Raw genomic sequence first — 14,342 nt, 5'->3', positions numbered from 1 at the left:
ACGGGTTTTATTGCAATGTTTTTGTTAAAACATTAATCTAAGGAGGATTTATTATTATTTGGCTTAGCGCTAATATTTTGTAAATAAATAAAATGTATGGTGAAGTTGCAGATAGCGCCGAAGTTGAGAAGTAGATGGCCAGATAATAAGATAACAATACATTTCTTCAAAGAGCGAGTCGATTAAAGGATGATCGGTATTAGTATTAAAATGGTATTAAACTTCTTAAACATACTTAAATGGATTCTTTCTATCGCTAAATCAAATTTATCGTAAACTTGACGGCTACGCTTGGATAAGGCGAGTTATATGATAAACTCTTATTATAAAGCTTAAATGCTCCTAAATAAAGTGACAGTTTCAATAGACCGATTTGTTGGTAAATACTACTGATTTCGAACAGTAGCAACCAAAAATTGGTCATTGTTTTGCTAAGTTCTGAATTTAAATTTTGTTTTTGTTTTGTTTTGAACAGTGAACAACACAGTTTCGAACATGATTAAGGTATTCTCTCGTTTGTCGGACATGAAACTACCACCTATCGGCAGGTTACTCAGTTGGGGGCCTTTAACGATTTTAAGTGAGTTTGAAATATTTTTATTTTTAAAAGGTCATAAAACCCTATATTTTGTGTGCATTTTCCTAGTTATCTATTGTTGAGTTTACATGAAAGTAAAGGCAGGGAGTATATTAAGCAATTAATGATAAAAAGAGTAACTAAAATTTAATTTAGTCCACTAATGCACTCTGGACCAGCGTGGTGGATTACAGCCTTAACTCCTTGTCATTGTGGGAGAAGACCTGTGCCCTTTAGTGGGCCGGAAATCGGTTGATATGATGATGATGATGATAAAAACCTAATTTCGCTATTATAAACCCATTTAAAGACTATTATCTATACTCTTAAATCCCCTTTGTGATAGCCCTATTCCTTAGCAGTGAGAAGTTAATTTGCTAGGGCAGATGAAAAAATATTAAAATAGTAAATATTGAATGGAAAATTTACTATGCTGTCCCATTACCATCACCCAAGTTATACTATGTTAATTACTTTATGTGTGGACGGTTTGTTCCAGACTTTGTAACCACAGTGTAACATAATAAATAATGATATAACTGACACTAGCAAGTTAGCCCTTTCCCATCATACACTGCATAATCACTTGCCACCAAAGGAAGATTGCATTCAACGGCTTACTTGTGGTGGGACAAAATAAAAATAACTATGCACCAGCCGATGTACACTAATCTATATTTTTTTGTTTTTTTTTTCACCAGGTATTATGAGCTTTCTCACATACATGGTGTTCTACTTTGCGGAAATGTGGTGGGTGCCCACGGAGAGTGTGGGTGGAATGATCCACATATCCGTGTACTGTTTAATGACTGCAGGCTCACTGTACTGGTTCTTCACTGCCTCCTTCACTGGACCTGGCTGTGTGCCTAAAGGGTGGACACCTGTGAGTATCCCAAAACAATAAACTTCTAAATAAGTACATGCTTTTTAAGATCTTAACCTGACAGTTTGAGGATAGGTTTTAATGGAAAAATTTTAGAGACTAGGTTTAAATCTACTGTTATGCCTGCTTGTACCAGAAATTGTTATACATATATATTCTATAAATTTCATCTCTTATCCAAAATTTACCTCATAATTTTTATTCACAGCCAAATGATGCAGCTTTTGACTACCTGTCGTATTGCAACACTTGTAAAGCGTACAAAGCCCCAAGATCACTCCATTGCAAAAAATGTAAGTAAACTCACTGATACATGATGTATCAGAAGTAAAAAGAAACTAGGTAAATGTAGGATTTCCTAACTATTATTATATGCGAAAGTGTGAAGCGTGTTTGCTTGTTTGTCCATCACACTTTCACCAAGTAAACAATCAACATGATTTTTTGGTGTAGAGTTAGCTAACATAGGCTACTTTTGTTTTGGAAAAACATCAATTTCCCAAGAGTGCTTTACAGGAAATTTCATATTTTTACACGTATCGTCCGTACTTCACATCTAAACATAGCAACCAAACAAGGTATTCACTGCATAGAACACTGTGCAGCTAGCTTTTAACTAACCGCAATACAAGTCAAGAACTGGCGGGATTGCAACCCTATGACTCTGGTTATTGTGGCTGTTGGTCGATGCCAGTTTGCCAGCCTACCAAAAAAAAATTCAGACAGGAAAAAATTTGTTAGTATGTTAACCCGATTGTCCGGGGTTACAGTGATTAAATCAAAAATATGACAATTTAAATCAAAATGTATGAAACAACAGATCAACTTTAATAGTTAACAATAGGATAAGTAAGAAAGATTTAAAAAGGAGCTATAAAGAAAAACCGATACCAACATTTTCGATATTTATGTAACCAGTGGAGTCATTACTATGTACTTATAAAAATATGTCCTCTTAAAAGAATTAAATCTCCACAGACAGACAGAGTATCCATATATATAGTACAAAAAAAAGCAAAGTCGCTCCCCCTGATTGTACGCTTGGATCTTTTTAACCATGCAGCAAATTCAATTGCAGTTTTTAGCAATAGATAGAGTGATTCAAGTGGAAAGTATATTTTTATAAATGCATATCATAGTACAGAAAAGCCTAGAAATTCTAATATGTGCCCATGTAAAGCGAGCGTCTAATCATAATCAGTATAATAAAGCAGGGGTTCTCAACCTTTAAAGCCAGCGACGCACTTACAAGTTAAGAAATTTGTCACATCGCCCGCGCCCTAACGTAGCTGGTTAATATAGATGGATACTTGCTAGTTAGGCAGTTTAGGTGCAAAGATTAAAAAATCCTCATTATTTTTTTTTTATCCTCATTATGAGGAATTAAAACGGCGCCCATCTTTGGAAGCCCTGGTATAGAGTATTTTGTTACCATTGTTTAGTCCATTTTAGCTATAGGACCTTACATAATAACAGTATAACTAAATCAATACATATTACACGTTGTATGGTGATTAGTTATACAACGGTTTCTCTCTTAGGTGTCATCAGTTATTGCATATCAGTCTATACCAGTGCTAACACACACAAAAACATGGGAAAAAACGTGTAATATGCTGTTTAAAAACGTGTAATGTGCATGTTGTTAGTGCTCTTAATAAATAAATAAATAATTTGTCATTCGAAGGAAGAGGACAAAACCTTCATAATCTTTTTTAGTATGGGTGATATTTTTTTTTAGTTTTTATTAGAAATTGTTTTAACACGCCCCATGATTTGTTACAGGCGGTTTCTGCGTGAAGAAGCTAGACCACCATTGTCCGTGGATCAACATCTGCGTGGGTCACGACAATCACTTGTATTTCGCGATTTTCCTCATGTTCACATTGCTGGGGTGTTTCCAAGCTGCTATTGTGAGTATATTATGTACAAGTGTCCCACAATGAGAAGGGTTTAGGCCGTAGTACACTACGCTGGCCCATTGCGGTGGTCTTCACACGCCTTTGAGAACATTATGTAGGGTATCAGGCGTGCAAGATTCCTCAGTGTTTTCTTTCACTTGTGATATTTATTCGTTTAAATTAAAAACGCAAATGACCCTGAAAAGTTTCAAGTCCCCCGAAAGAGTAGCCGAAGGTTTTACTACTAGAATGTCACCTCTACTTAGTAGTACTTAAAAGTACTTAAATATTATTATTTATTTCGGATTTCGAGATTTCATTTCTGTCTGGCACTTCAAGAAAACCCAATTCGGTACATAATCACACTACCTGGGATTTTAAGTTCGGGAATAAAAAGACCCCAAGGTGAAATTAAAAATTGGCCAAGATAAAGGGAGATTTTAAGTCTGCTTCTATCTAAAATCACGGTCCTATTATTAGGTTTCCTTGTGATTATTTTTGAATACTTTCAAAAGTAGTATTGTGTTTCTGTTAACAAATTGGTATTAATGATCTAAACAGTCCCAAGTAATTGTGTTGTAATTTTGCTGCTACACGTATTTATATATTTGCGATCGTACATTCAATCGTTTCCTATGACCGTTATACTTTAAAATACGTTACAACCAAAACCGAAGAAGCCAGTTGTAGTTGTTGTTTTTTTATATTACTTTTCTCGGTCACTGAACTATTATTTTAAACCATTCACATCACTATCCAACCATTAAAAGAGTACCTAATAGAATCGAAATCAAAGATTATATCAAATCTAGTAAAGAATAGATAGTAAAGACAAGCCTTCTTATAGTAAAGAAAAGTTGTTGACTTCTGTTAATCGTGTAATACGACAGCACCGATTTCAGCTAAGCCTTTAATAAAGTCGAACGTGATTTTTCGGATAACTTTTATCAGCAGCTGATTATGTTCATTCATATCTTGAGGGTAATGAATGTAAAGTAGTGTATTTTTATCAAAAGATTTGTATCTAAACAAATACATGCACAGGGATCCTAAGCCCATAATACTAAAGAAGAAATTAAGATAAGGGTGAAGTGAGAAATTGGTCGGTTTATCTATAGTGTTTTTATGCGAATTATGATATATTAGTACATTATGACACTAGTACGGGACATTGTATTTTACATTCGAGGCGACCGAGTCTTTGACGACCTCCCTGGCGCAACGGTGAGCGCTGTGAATGTAATTAGGAGGTCCCGGGATTGGTTGCCGGCAGGGGCAATTTGGGAATATATTATTTATGAGTTTTCTCCGGTGGGAGGCTTTGGCCGTGGCTGGTTACCACCCTACACACAATGACGTGCCGCTAAGCGATTTAGTGTTCCGGTGCGATGTCGCGTAGAAACCGATTATGGTATGACTACCATACTCCCTAACAGGTTAGCCTGGTGGTAAGTGATGATGCAGCTTAGACTGCATCATCACTTACCACCTGGTGAGATTGCAGCCAAGGGCTACCTTGTAGTGGTATATAAAAAAAAATCATACGCGTTCATAAGACGATTTTAATCACACTGACGAGAAAAAACATTCTAAACTTTTGAATATGTTCTCAGAAAATAACCTTTTTTGCTGCTCTTCGACTTAAAAGTTTCTTAGGCCGTTTTCTTTATTTTGGTGGGAACAGGTTATTCATTCGCTCGCTTGCTTTTATCCCATGTAATTGTCTTCTTCAAACAGGACGCGGTCCTTGCACGCCCTTCTTAGTGTTGCCTTGTTTATAGACAATGGTTTGCCGTCCGGTGGTTCAAACGCCATCTGCTTGGTCCATCATTATTACTATAAAAAAAGCTATGAATGAATTAAAAGGATTAGGCGCTTCATGGCGTATTATCGAAGTAATATCGAAAAGTATTATAACAGAAACCGGCTAATTTTTAGCTTACTGGTATTCGAAATTCTTATACGTTAGATCATGCTTGCCGATAATTGGGGTCACCCAAGGTCCATGTTTAAGTCCCAACCTGTTAAACCTTTTCATAAATGATAACTATTCGTGTAGATACAAATTGTAAGGAAAATATGGTTTTATTGTTTAAGGTACTGACAATTTGCCTCTACCACGCAATCAATCGCAACTGGTACATCCACGAGGGCCAGGAGCCCGTGATAAACTTGTCGTCTTCCAGTCTCATGTTAGCTATGTTCGCGACGGGACTGGCTATCGGAGCGGTGGTGGCTGCGGTGTTCTTGCTTCACGGACAGGTAAGCCTTCTTTCTAACATCAAAGTCAAAGTCAAATATTTTTTTATCCTTTGGATAAAATGCCTAAAGGTTTTCGGTGCGTACATACAAATACATATGCACCTAAATATTTAGGAAACGTCATGATTTGAACCCGCATCGCTGCAACTAAGCTACGGTTCGATGTCAAAATATAATTAATATATGGCTTTTCTTCTTCGTATCAATTTTTACATGATTAAGATAGTCGTGATAACTCATTCGTTATACGAAGGTTCCAAACGCGCCCTGGTGTTGCCTTTGTCCAAATGAAGGTTTTTTTCCAATTCTAATTTGATCACGTAGAGATACTCCTAACCTAGCTCTCTCTATCGCCTGCTAAGTGACACTGAGCCTTATGAGGCCCATAGTAAACAACCACGTGGTCAAAGCAGAACCAAAATTTTGAATGGAAATACGTTTTCAAAACATCATCATCTTCATATTCAAGGATTCACGTCCACTACTGGACATAGGGCTATTGTAGGGAGTTCCAAATGCCACGGTCTTGTTCCGGGTCCGGCGGCGTATTAATAAATAGAATAGAATAGAATAACTTTATTGCAACACAACACAATAGGAAAAATACAAGGGAAACAGTAATAGTACTTAGTACTAGTGCTAAATATTAATTATTAGGCCAGGTACCTTGGCCAACGAATTACTTTGGCCATCCAAAGCCTCCGCTTGCGGGGCTTTTGAATACCCAAGCAACCGGTGGTCAGGGCTCCAGAGTGAGGAACCTCCTCACAATACGCGCCGTTTCAAGGACTACTGCCTTCTGTATCCGACCCTTGATCCAACAACCAAGCGAAAGCTCCTTGAGATGTTGGTCGAAGCTTTTCGCGAGAAGACCATGGACTGAAACGACGATCGGAACAACAACGGTCGACTCAACATTCCACATGGCGGTAATCTCGTGAGCAAGGTCCAAGTATTTAGATACTTTTTCCTTTTCAGCTTTCACCAGATTATCGTCATGTGGAATAGTTATGTCAACAATTATTGCACGGCGCACTGATCGATCGACTAGCACTATATCAGGTCTATTAGCTGTAATATACCTGTCAGTGATAATTGTTCGATCACACTAGAGCAATGCACTGCTACAGAATTGTTTTTACTAAGGTTTTTTTAAGATAACTCGTCGCCAATTGCTCTTTCCTGCCTCGATAATAATTTAAGTACTATTTGTTAATGGTATCTGAATGAACATGAACTTAGCTGATATAAAAACTGGATTAACACTGAAATTTGTATTCAAATAAATATTTAAAGGACAAATTTGAATGCGCAATTTCCAGTAAAAATGTTTTTCACTACAAGTTAACCAATGAATGTCATCTCACCTAGTAGTCTTAGTTGGTGGGCTAACCCTTTAGGGGTACGCCTGTTATTTTAAACTTACCCCCGATGGGTGTAGCGGCATGCAAAATCGCGTCGCGCACGACTTCGCCGGTAGAGGGAAAAAGCCACGGCTGATGAATTATTAATTAAATTGTTAGTTCCCATATTCCTCAGCCGGAAACGAACCCCTGACTTATTACACTAGGGGCGCTGTGCCCCTAAGAATCGTAGCGTGATGTTAAATAGCTACCTTTTTAATTGGGGCTATCAAATGCTTTTAAACCGGACAACTGCTATTTTTATTTCATTCATTCATTTTCTCGTATATTGATACTCTTAATTTTTACTCCACAACCAGAAATTAAATGAAAGTATATTATCCAAACAGTAGGAAACAAAAGGCGGCTTTATCGCTAAGTAGCGATCTCTGCCAGGCAACCCTAGGATTAGGAAAACTAAAAAGAAAAAATAAAGGCGCTTTAAAACATACATACGATTAACTACATACCAATATATAAGCTAGTACACATAAAACAATACTGATAATAAATATAAAAAACTAGCTGTCCCCGCGAACTTCATACCGCGGATCATTTTTTTTTATGAATGTTACATTTTCATACTTTTAATATCCTATTCCGGTCTAAGAGAAATCCAAAAAATCTAATATCATAAAAATTTGTCCAGCCGTTCTTGAGTTATAAATGGTGTAACTAACACAACTTTCTTTTATATATATATATAGATAAATAAAGTAATATATACTTTTTAGGTAGAGATAAGTAGCTAATTATACCAGATTTTAGTGTGTTAAAACATATAATAAACATGGTAATAGGGCTTAACTTGCTATACTCCGCGAAAAGCAGGAGAATTGTTGAAAATGTTTTAACAATTTTTGTTTCTTAACAATTGTTAATTGTAGAGTCAACATCTCCTGAGGATGCTCTGGTTTCGGATCGAAACGAGCGTAGAGGATATATTACCGAAGATCTGTTTGGTGTGGAGTATAAAGATTAAAGAAACTATAACAATGACACCATACAGATTCTCCTGCTTTTCGTAGAGTATAGCAAATTAAGCTTAATTACCATAATGTATCATTCAATTCCGCAAATTAACGCCTGTTTCTATCCAAACAAATTAACAGATGACGTACATCATCAGAATACATTTGCTATTCTTACCAACAGATAACAGGATTCATCAAGAACTACACGGAAGTCGAAGGCTGGGTGTTACAGAAGGCTAAGTACAGGCGGAGGGCCGCGGGTTTGCCTGCCTTCGTGTACCCCTACGACTTGGGTTGGAGGGAGAACATCAAACTGTTGCTGGCTAAAGACTTCGACGGCTTGTGGTGGCCAGTTCGCAAGGGATGCAGCCCCAAAGAAATGATGGTAAGAACATGCAGCAACCCCTCCTAATTTTGGGAGCAAACCCGTGCCAGGTTGTTGGCCGTAATGGGTTAAAATGACGACGACGACGTAAACCGTGCTTTGTCACATGTGTCAGACTGGTTTACTGTTAATAACTTACTTTTAAATGCAAAAAAAACCAAGTGTTTGGAATTTGTTTTGCCTAACGTAGAAAAAAATGATAAAAACATCATAATAAGTTGAGAAACACTTAAAATAGAAAACTCCACTGTTTTTCTAGGAGTGACCTTAGATTGTAAGCTACAGTGGGGTACCCATATAGAAAGCCTAGCGAGTAAACTCAGCTCAGCTGCATATGCAATCAGGAAAATTAGACAGCTTACCGATGTTGAAACAGCTAGGCTTGTTTATTTCGCATACTTTCACAGTATTTTGTCCTATGGGATCTTGCTGTGGGGAAAAGCTGCAGATATTGAAAGTATATTTATACTACAGAAAAGAGCCGTACGATCAATATATAAACTTGGATCACGCGAATCGCTTCGTGAAAAATTTAAACAAATAGGTATTCTTACAGTAGCTTTAGCAATATATTTATAATAATATAGTCTTTGTGAGACAATATATTACTCTTTATAAACAAAAAGCTGAAATTAACAATCGACTTACCAGAAACGGACATAAATTAGTGATATCTGCATATCGTCTGCGAAAGGTGCAGAACTCCTTTGTGAGGTTGAGTATACGCTTTTACAACATGATTCGTAAGGAAATTCTTGACCTACCAATGCATACATTTAAAAAATGTGTAAAAACGCATCTAGTACAGCGAGGTTACTATACATTTGATGAATTCCTCAATGACAAGGTAGAATGGAAGCAGCCAGCCTCGCTCTCATCTCCCGCAAGATAGCAAAATGATTGTAAATGTTGATGTTGGAAAAGAGCAACTACTGAGTTTCTTGCCGGCTCTTCTCGGTAGAATCTGCTTTCCGAACCGGCGGTAGAGTCACACAAACATACATACTTGACGTTTCAAAAGTGCTTATAAAGTAGGCCTACTTGAAATGAATGAATTTCAATTTGAATTTGACGATGAACACATGCAGTAAAAGGGGTATTTTGAGATTCTGCGATTGAATGAATGAATCTAAAAAGGCATATAAAGAAATACAAAATCAATAAAATAAATACGCAAATACATACATCGCATCTAGCCCCAAAGAAATTGTAACTTGTGTTATGGGTACTAAGATAAAAAATATACATAAATACTTATAATACTCAGATAAACACTGAAAACAATTATGTTTTATCGCACAAACATTTTCCATTTGTGGGAATCGAATCCACAGTCTAGTTAGTTCTATTTAGAAAACAGGGTCGCTGCGCACTGCGCCAATCGGCTGACCTACTACGCGTTAGTGCGTGGGGAGATTATAACAGAATCATGCTTTAGTACTAGATCTATTTTACTCTGACGTTACAACGATTAGATACTTGAAAACGATTGCGAGCGTCTTAAACTCAAAAATGATAGTCTACTCATAGCAAGTTTGTTTTTCTTCCCCCAGGATGAGCAAAAAGCCCAGAAGCAAGACAGAGAGAATCGTCACTTCGTTTGCAACGTCAGCGACGAGTACAACGGCAGCTGTGTGCCGGTGACCACTTACACTCGCGCGTCTCTGACTCCGCCTTTGAACCTGGCGCCGCGGATACCACTGTGCGTCGGCGAGACCGTGCGCGTGTTTATCGATGGACCGTGAGTATAAATATTCACTATGCGCTTGTATTCACTCCGTGGCATCTTATGATGACATTGGTGTTCTATTCCTGGAGAAGCGCTGGTGACATTTTCGATAGGAAGCTTCAACTTGTTTCTAGTGAGTCGTCGATACTTCCAATGAGTATACAAAGTCAAACAGTAAAGAACATTATGGAGAACTCCCAGGCATGCCCCCAGGTTTCCTCACGATGTTTTCCTTCACCGTTGAAGCAAGTGATATTTTTATTAAAAACGCACATAACTTCGAAAAGTCAGAGGTGCGAGCTGGGGTTTGAACTTGGGCCTGAAATTTAAGGCGAAGTTATACGCATTGGGCTAGCACCGGCTTAAATGTGCAAAAGACTTATCTGCGGCATGCGGTTGCAATTCTGATTGAATTACAAAGACTATATCTTAGGAAAAGTTGCAGCTCCAAATTCTTTCACAGACAATGGCTGTTCGGAGTGAAACTGACAGCCGATGGCAAAGAGAGCGGGCGACGCGGATACTTCCCGCGGGCGGCCGTCTACACAGACGCAGATTTGGACGAAGCACAGATAAACACAACCAACACTCACAAAACAAAAGCTGCATAGAATGTCTCAACGAGTTATATTATTTTCTAAAGTTATCTACAATGTTCCGACTCTTTTACGCCTGAAATTAATCAATCTAACCCAAAATCTTCCGATCGTAAAGTAAATTTAGAGATTTCCAAAAAACTTTGCAATTTAAAATGTTTTTTTTTTAAACTGTTGAATTTTTATTAACTTTTCTACTCACAAATGACCCGTTTAAAAAAAATATGATTATGATATTTGCCACTAGCTGGCGTATAAGTCATTATATTAAGAGTATATGACATATACTTACGACCAATCCAAATTATTATTTTTAAATAGATAAAACTACACAGACGTCTGACGTAAGCGTTACTTCCGTCAAAACCTGTGTTACTCCCTAGTCGCGCCTAAAGAAGTTTTACTTCAAAAAAACAGGTAATCATTCCATACTGTCTGTCAAAAAATATGTAACGAAGTGTCCGTAAACAAAACTCATTCTTAACACATTCTTAACAATAAATTTTATTTTGCTGAAAAAAAGTTTTTCTCGTATAAATGAATGGTTCTTAAAACAAGGCTTATTTAATGCAAATAATGCAAAAGGTTCCGTAGACACTTTCCGATGATGTCATAAAATTCGAAGATGCGCGATACAAATTAGTTTTTGGATTAAAGTATTAAGTTGATTACATATAACGATCTTTTAGATACTGTGTAGACTGATTATTTTTACCCAGTCGTATTACCTTGATTGATTTTGCTGATGAAACCAGATTATCTTCAGAATCGATCATATTTGTCTCGATCGTAAATAATAATGAATGAGTTAGTGATTGACACTTAGCATAGTAATTAATCTATGATTAATTAATCGTCGTTTAATTAAATGCGTCGTGGATTTATAAATTACTTTAACTGTTGTAGTTGTGTTCGGAGTGCCCTTATGAATGGGCGTTCGATCAGCATTTATCAGCTGGGCATATGCCAACGCTCATAGGGGAGAGAGTGAGGTGCATAAACCACGACGCTGCTAAAATGCGGGCTGATGGGTTCGATTACGGCGGTCACTCATTTTCTGAATTTATAATTTAATTCATCCATCGGCTGGACTTATGCCAACTCTCATAGCAGGGAGGGTTGGGGACATAAACCACGACGCTGCTCGAATGCAGGCTGGCGGATTCAATTACGGTGGCGACTCATTTTCTAAATTTATAAAATCATTTATCCATCGGCTTGGCATATGCCAAGTCTCATTGCAAAGGGAGTTGGGTGCATAAACCACGACGCTGCCGAAACGCGGGCTGGCGGGCTTGATTAAGGCGGCGATTTCTGGATTAATAATTTCTAAACTTCTTGTAGGCTTCGGCCACGCCTTGTTACAACCCTATCGATAAAGACGCGTAAAAACTGGTTAGGGCTTTAAATTTATAAGCAAATAAAAATTAAAACAATCATGAAAGTTATTTTACACAAAGTTATTCTCATGTTATTGTTAAAACTAGGTATAAGCGGACTACGACTGTTTTATAAGCTCTTGTGCACAAAAATGTTTTCATGTGTCCCGAAATGTTATAGCAAAAGGAAAGGAAAGTTTCCATAGCGCGTTTGCCATTTAATAAGCACTTATGATTTGCCCGTCAACCAAGCTTAATGTTTCACGTGTATAAAAGATAACAAAAAAACGAAATGGATTAAAATGACATATCGTTACAATAACACTGTTTCATTTCCGCTTAATCGAAATGAACAACAGAGTGTAACTCAGTCATAAAAGGACTGTAATATAATAGTATATAGTGCAGTGTACTTTTTTATATTTGTCTTGTTTATCTCATGATTGTTTTTAATCTTGAGCTTACACCCTCAATCCGAACCCGATACACAATAGCAGACAGTGGCGTGCACTTCATACATGCAGATAAGCACTGCATACCCAAATTATTTTATATAACTCGTATTGGAGGGGAATTTTTCCATTTCATGCCATGTACCTGCTTTATGCATACCCCGGTCGAAAACCCTGTGCACGCCACTGATAGATATTAATAAAATGTTTTAGCAGACTCCACTTTTAAACTATTTGGACTTATGTTAAGGTAAGTCCAAGTCTAGTTAATAGTAGAAGAAATATTACCGTGAAGATTCGTCATATTTCAACGATAATGCCGTTTTGGTTCTCCATTGTCATATCATGCCAACTCATGGTAATATATTGTAGGAATTCTCAAACTCTACGGTCCTATGTCGCTTGCGAGTCGTTGGATGTCGTTTACTCACTTAATTCTTCTACCAACGCTGGGGTATCAAGGTCCATCGGTCGTATCCAAAACCAACCAACAACCATTTGAATATCCAGCAGTGAAAGTAATTTTTTAAATACCCTTCGTACGAGATCGATACGAGAAGCGGTGGAATGTCAAAGTAAAATAAAGCGTATTTCCATTGTTTTAAAGCCCAATTTTTTCAACAGTTCTTCAGCCAGTAATTTGGCAGAACGTTTGTAAAATAAAAATATGTAGTAGACGGTATACTTTTTAGCAGTAGCGTGCACTTCATATATGCACAAAAGCACTGCCCACCCTAAAATTTTTATAAAACTCGTTTAGGAGGAGAACTTTTGCCGTTTTATGCAATTTTCCTGGTGTATGCATACTCTGGTAAGAAACCCAGTGCACGCCATTTGCGAGCGTGGAAATCTTATACTAAGGATACAGCAAACCATTCATCATTTTAAGGATCATTTATGTATTTCATAAATTGAGGATGTTATTTGTTATCTATTTATATAGGTATTTATTTAGGTATTTTATATTTATATAGATAGATAGATATATATATATATTTTATTTATATATTTGTATAATTTTAAATATTATTTATTGCACCACCTACCTCTTTTCTATGTTTTTTTTCCTTTTACGCCATTGTTTGCCTGGAAGAATTCGCTATGTAGCGATAAGGCCACCAAATTGTACTCCCTTGCTATGTATTTATATCTCTGTAACTACTTTTTTTCTTTGGTGTACAATAAAAGTGTATTCATTCATTCATTCATTCATTTAAACCAGATTCTAAGGTCGATACGAAAGGATTTAAGCGCATTTAGTGTTGCCATTGCTTAGGTTAAATGAAATGGAAAGTAGAAATTAGATCTCTTGTTTAAATTAGTTTTAAGTTAAAATATCTCTATTAATTGTAAGACATGTTGGCTGTTAATAGTTATTATTCTACATAATGGAACAATAGCGCATTAATAATTATGTTGTTGATTTTCTACTATTTGTTGTTATTATAATTTACTGTGGAAGGCAAAGAATGACGAGCATACAGCCTAGTCCGATGTAAAAATATTTTATTTTGTGTTGTTGTTAAATATAATTTTACTTTGATGGTTCATAAAGATAATTAAACCGTGTTGTTTTATCTTATTGTTAAAAGGAAAATAAAAATCTTATAAAGTGTAAAATGCTTTATTATTGTGCATATTATATCATAAATAATTTATCATCCATATCTAATCATTATACCAATTATGAAGCACAATCAAAATAGTTAAAATTTAGCCTATTATTTATTTATTAATATTAAATAAAATTAATATTGCTGAAATTCAGCATTCAAAATATTTTTATGTTATAAGTATAGAT

General features: G+C 36.4%; 1 protein-coding gene across 2 annotated transcripts; it reads left to right on the top strand.

The window, feature by feature from the left end:
* Window positions 1-10,908, top strand: LOC120626361 (palmitoyltransferase ZDHHC6-like). 2 transcript variants are annotated; one of them, XM_039893866.1, is made up of 9 exons: window positions 1-196; window positions 476-580; window positions 1,279-1,460; window positions 1,669-1,753; window positions 3,246-3,373; window positions 5,459-5,623; window positions 8,182-8,385; window positions 9,939-10,126; window positions 10,578-10,908. In XM_039893866.1, exons 1-9 carry the CDS (start codon window positions 190-192, stop codon window positions 10,723-10,725), a joined length of 1,212 nt encoding a protein of 403 aa, XP_039749800.1. In that variant the 5' UTR covers window positions 1-189; the 3' UTR covers window positions 10,726-10,908. The 2 variants fall into 2 exon arrangements, with proteins under 2 accessions (XP_039749800.1, XP_039749801.1); XM_039893867.1 differs by having other exon boundaries at window positions 1-213.
* Window positions 10,909-14,342: the final 3,434 nt, after the last annotated feature.

This window comes from Pararge aegeria, chromosome 9 (assembly GCF_905163445.1).
Source record: "Pararge aegeria chromosome 9, ilParAegt1.1, whole genome shotgun sequence".
Taxonomy (NCBI): domain Eukaryota; kingdom Metazoa; phylum Arthropoda; class Insecta; order Lepidoptera; family Nymphalidae; genus Pararge; species Pararge aegeria.
Note: the sequence above shows the minus strand (reverse complement) of the source record. Positions and strands in the feature narration are given on the sequence as shown.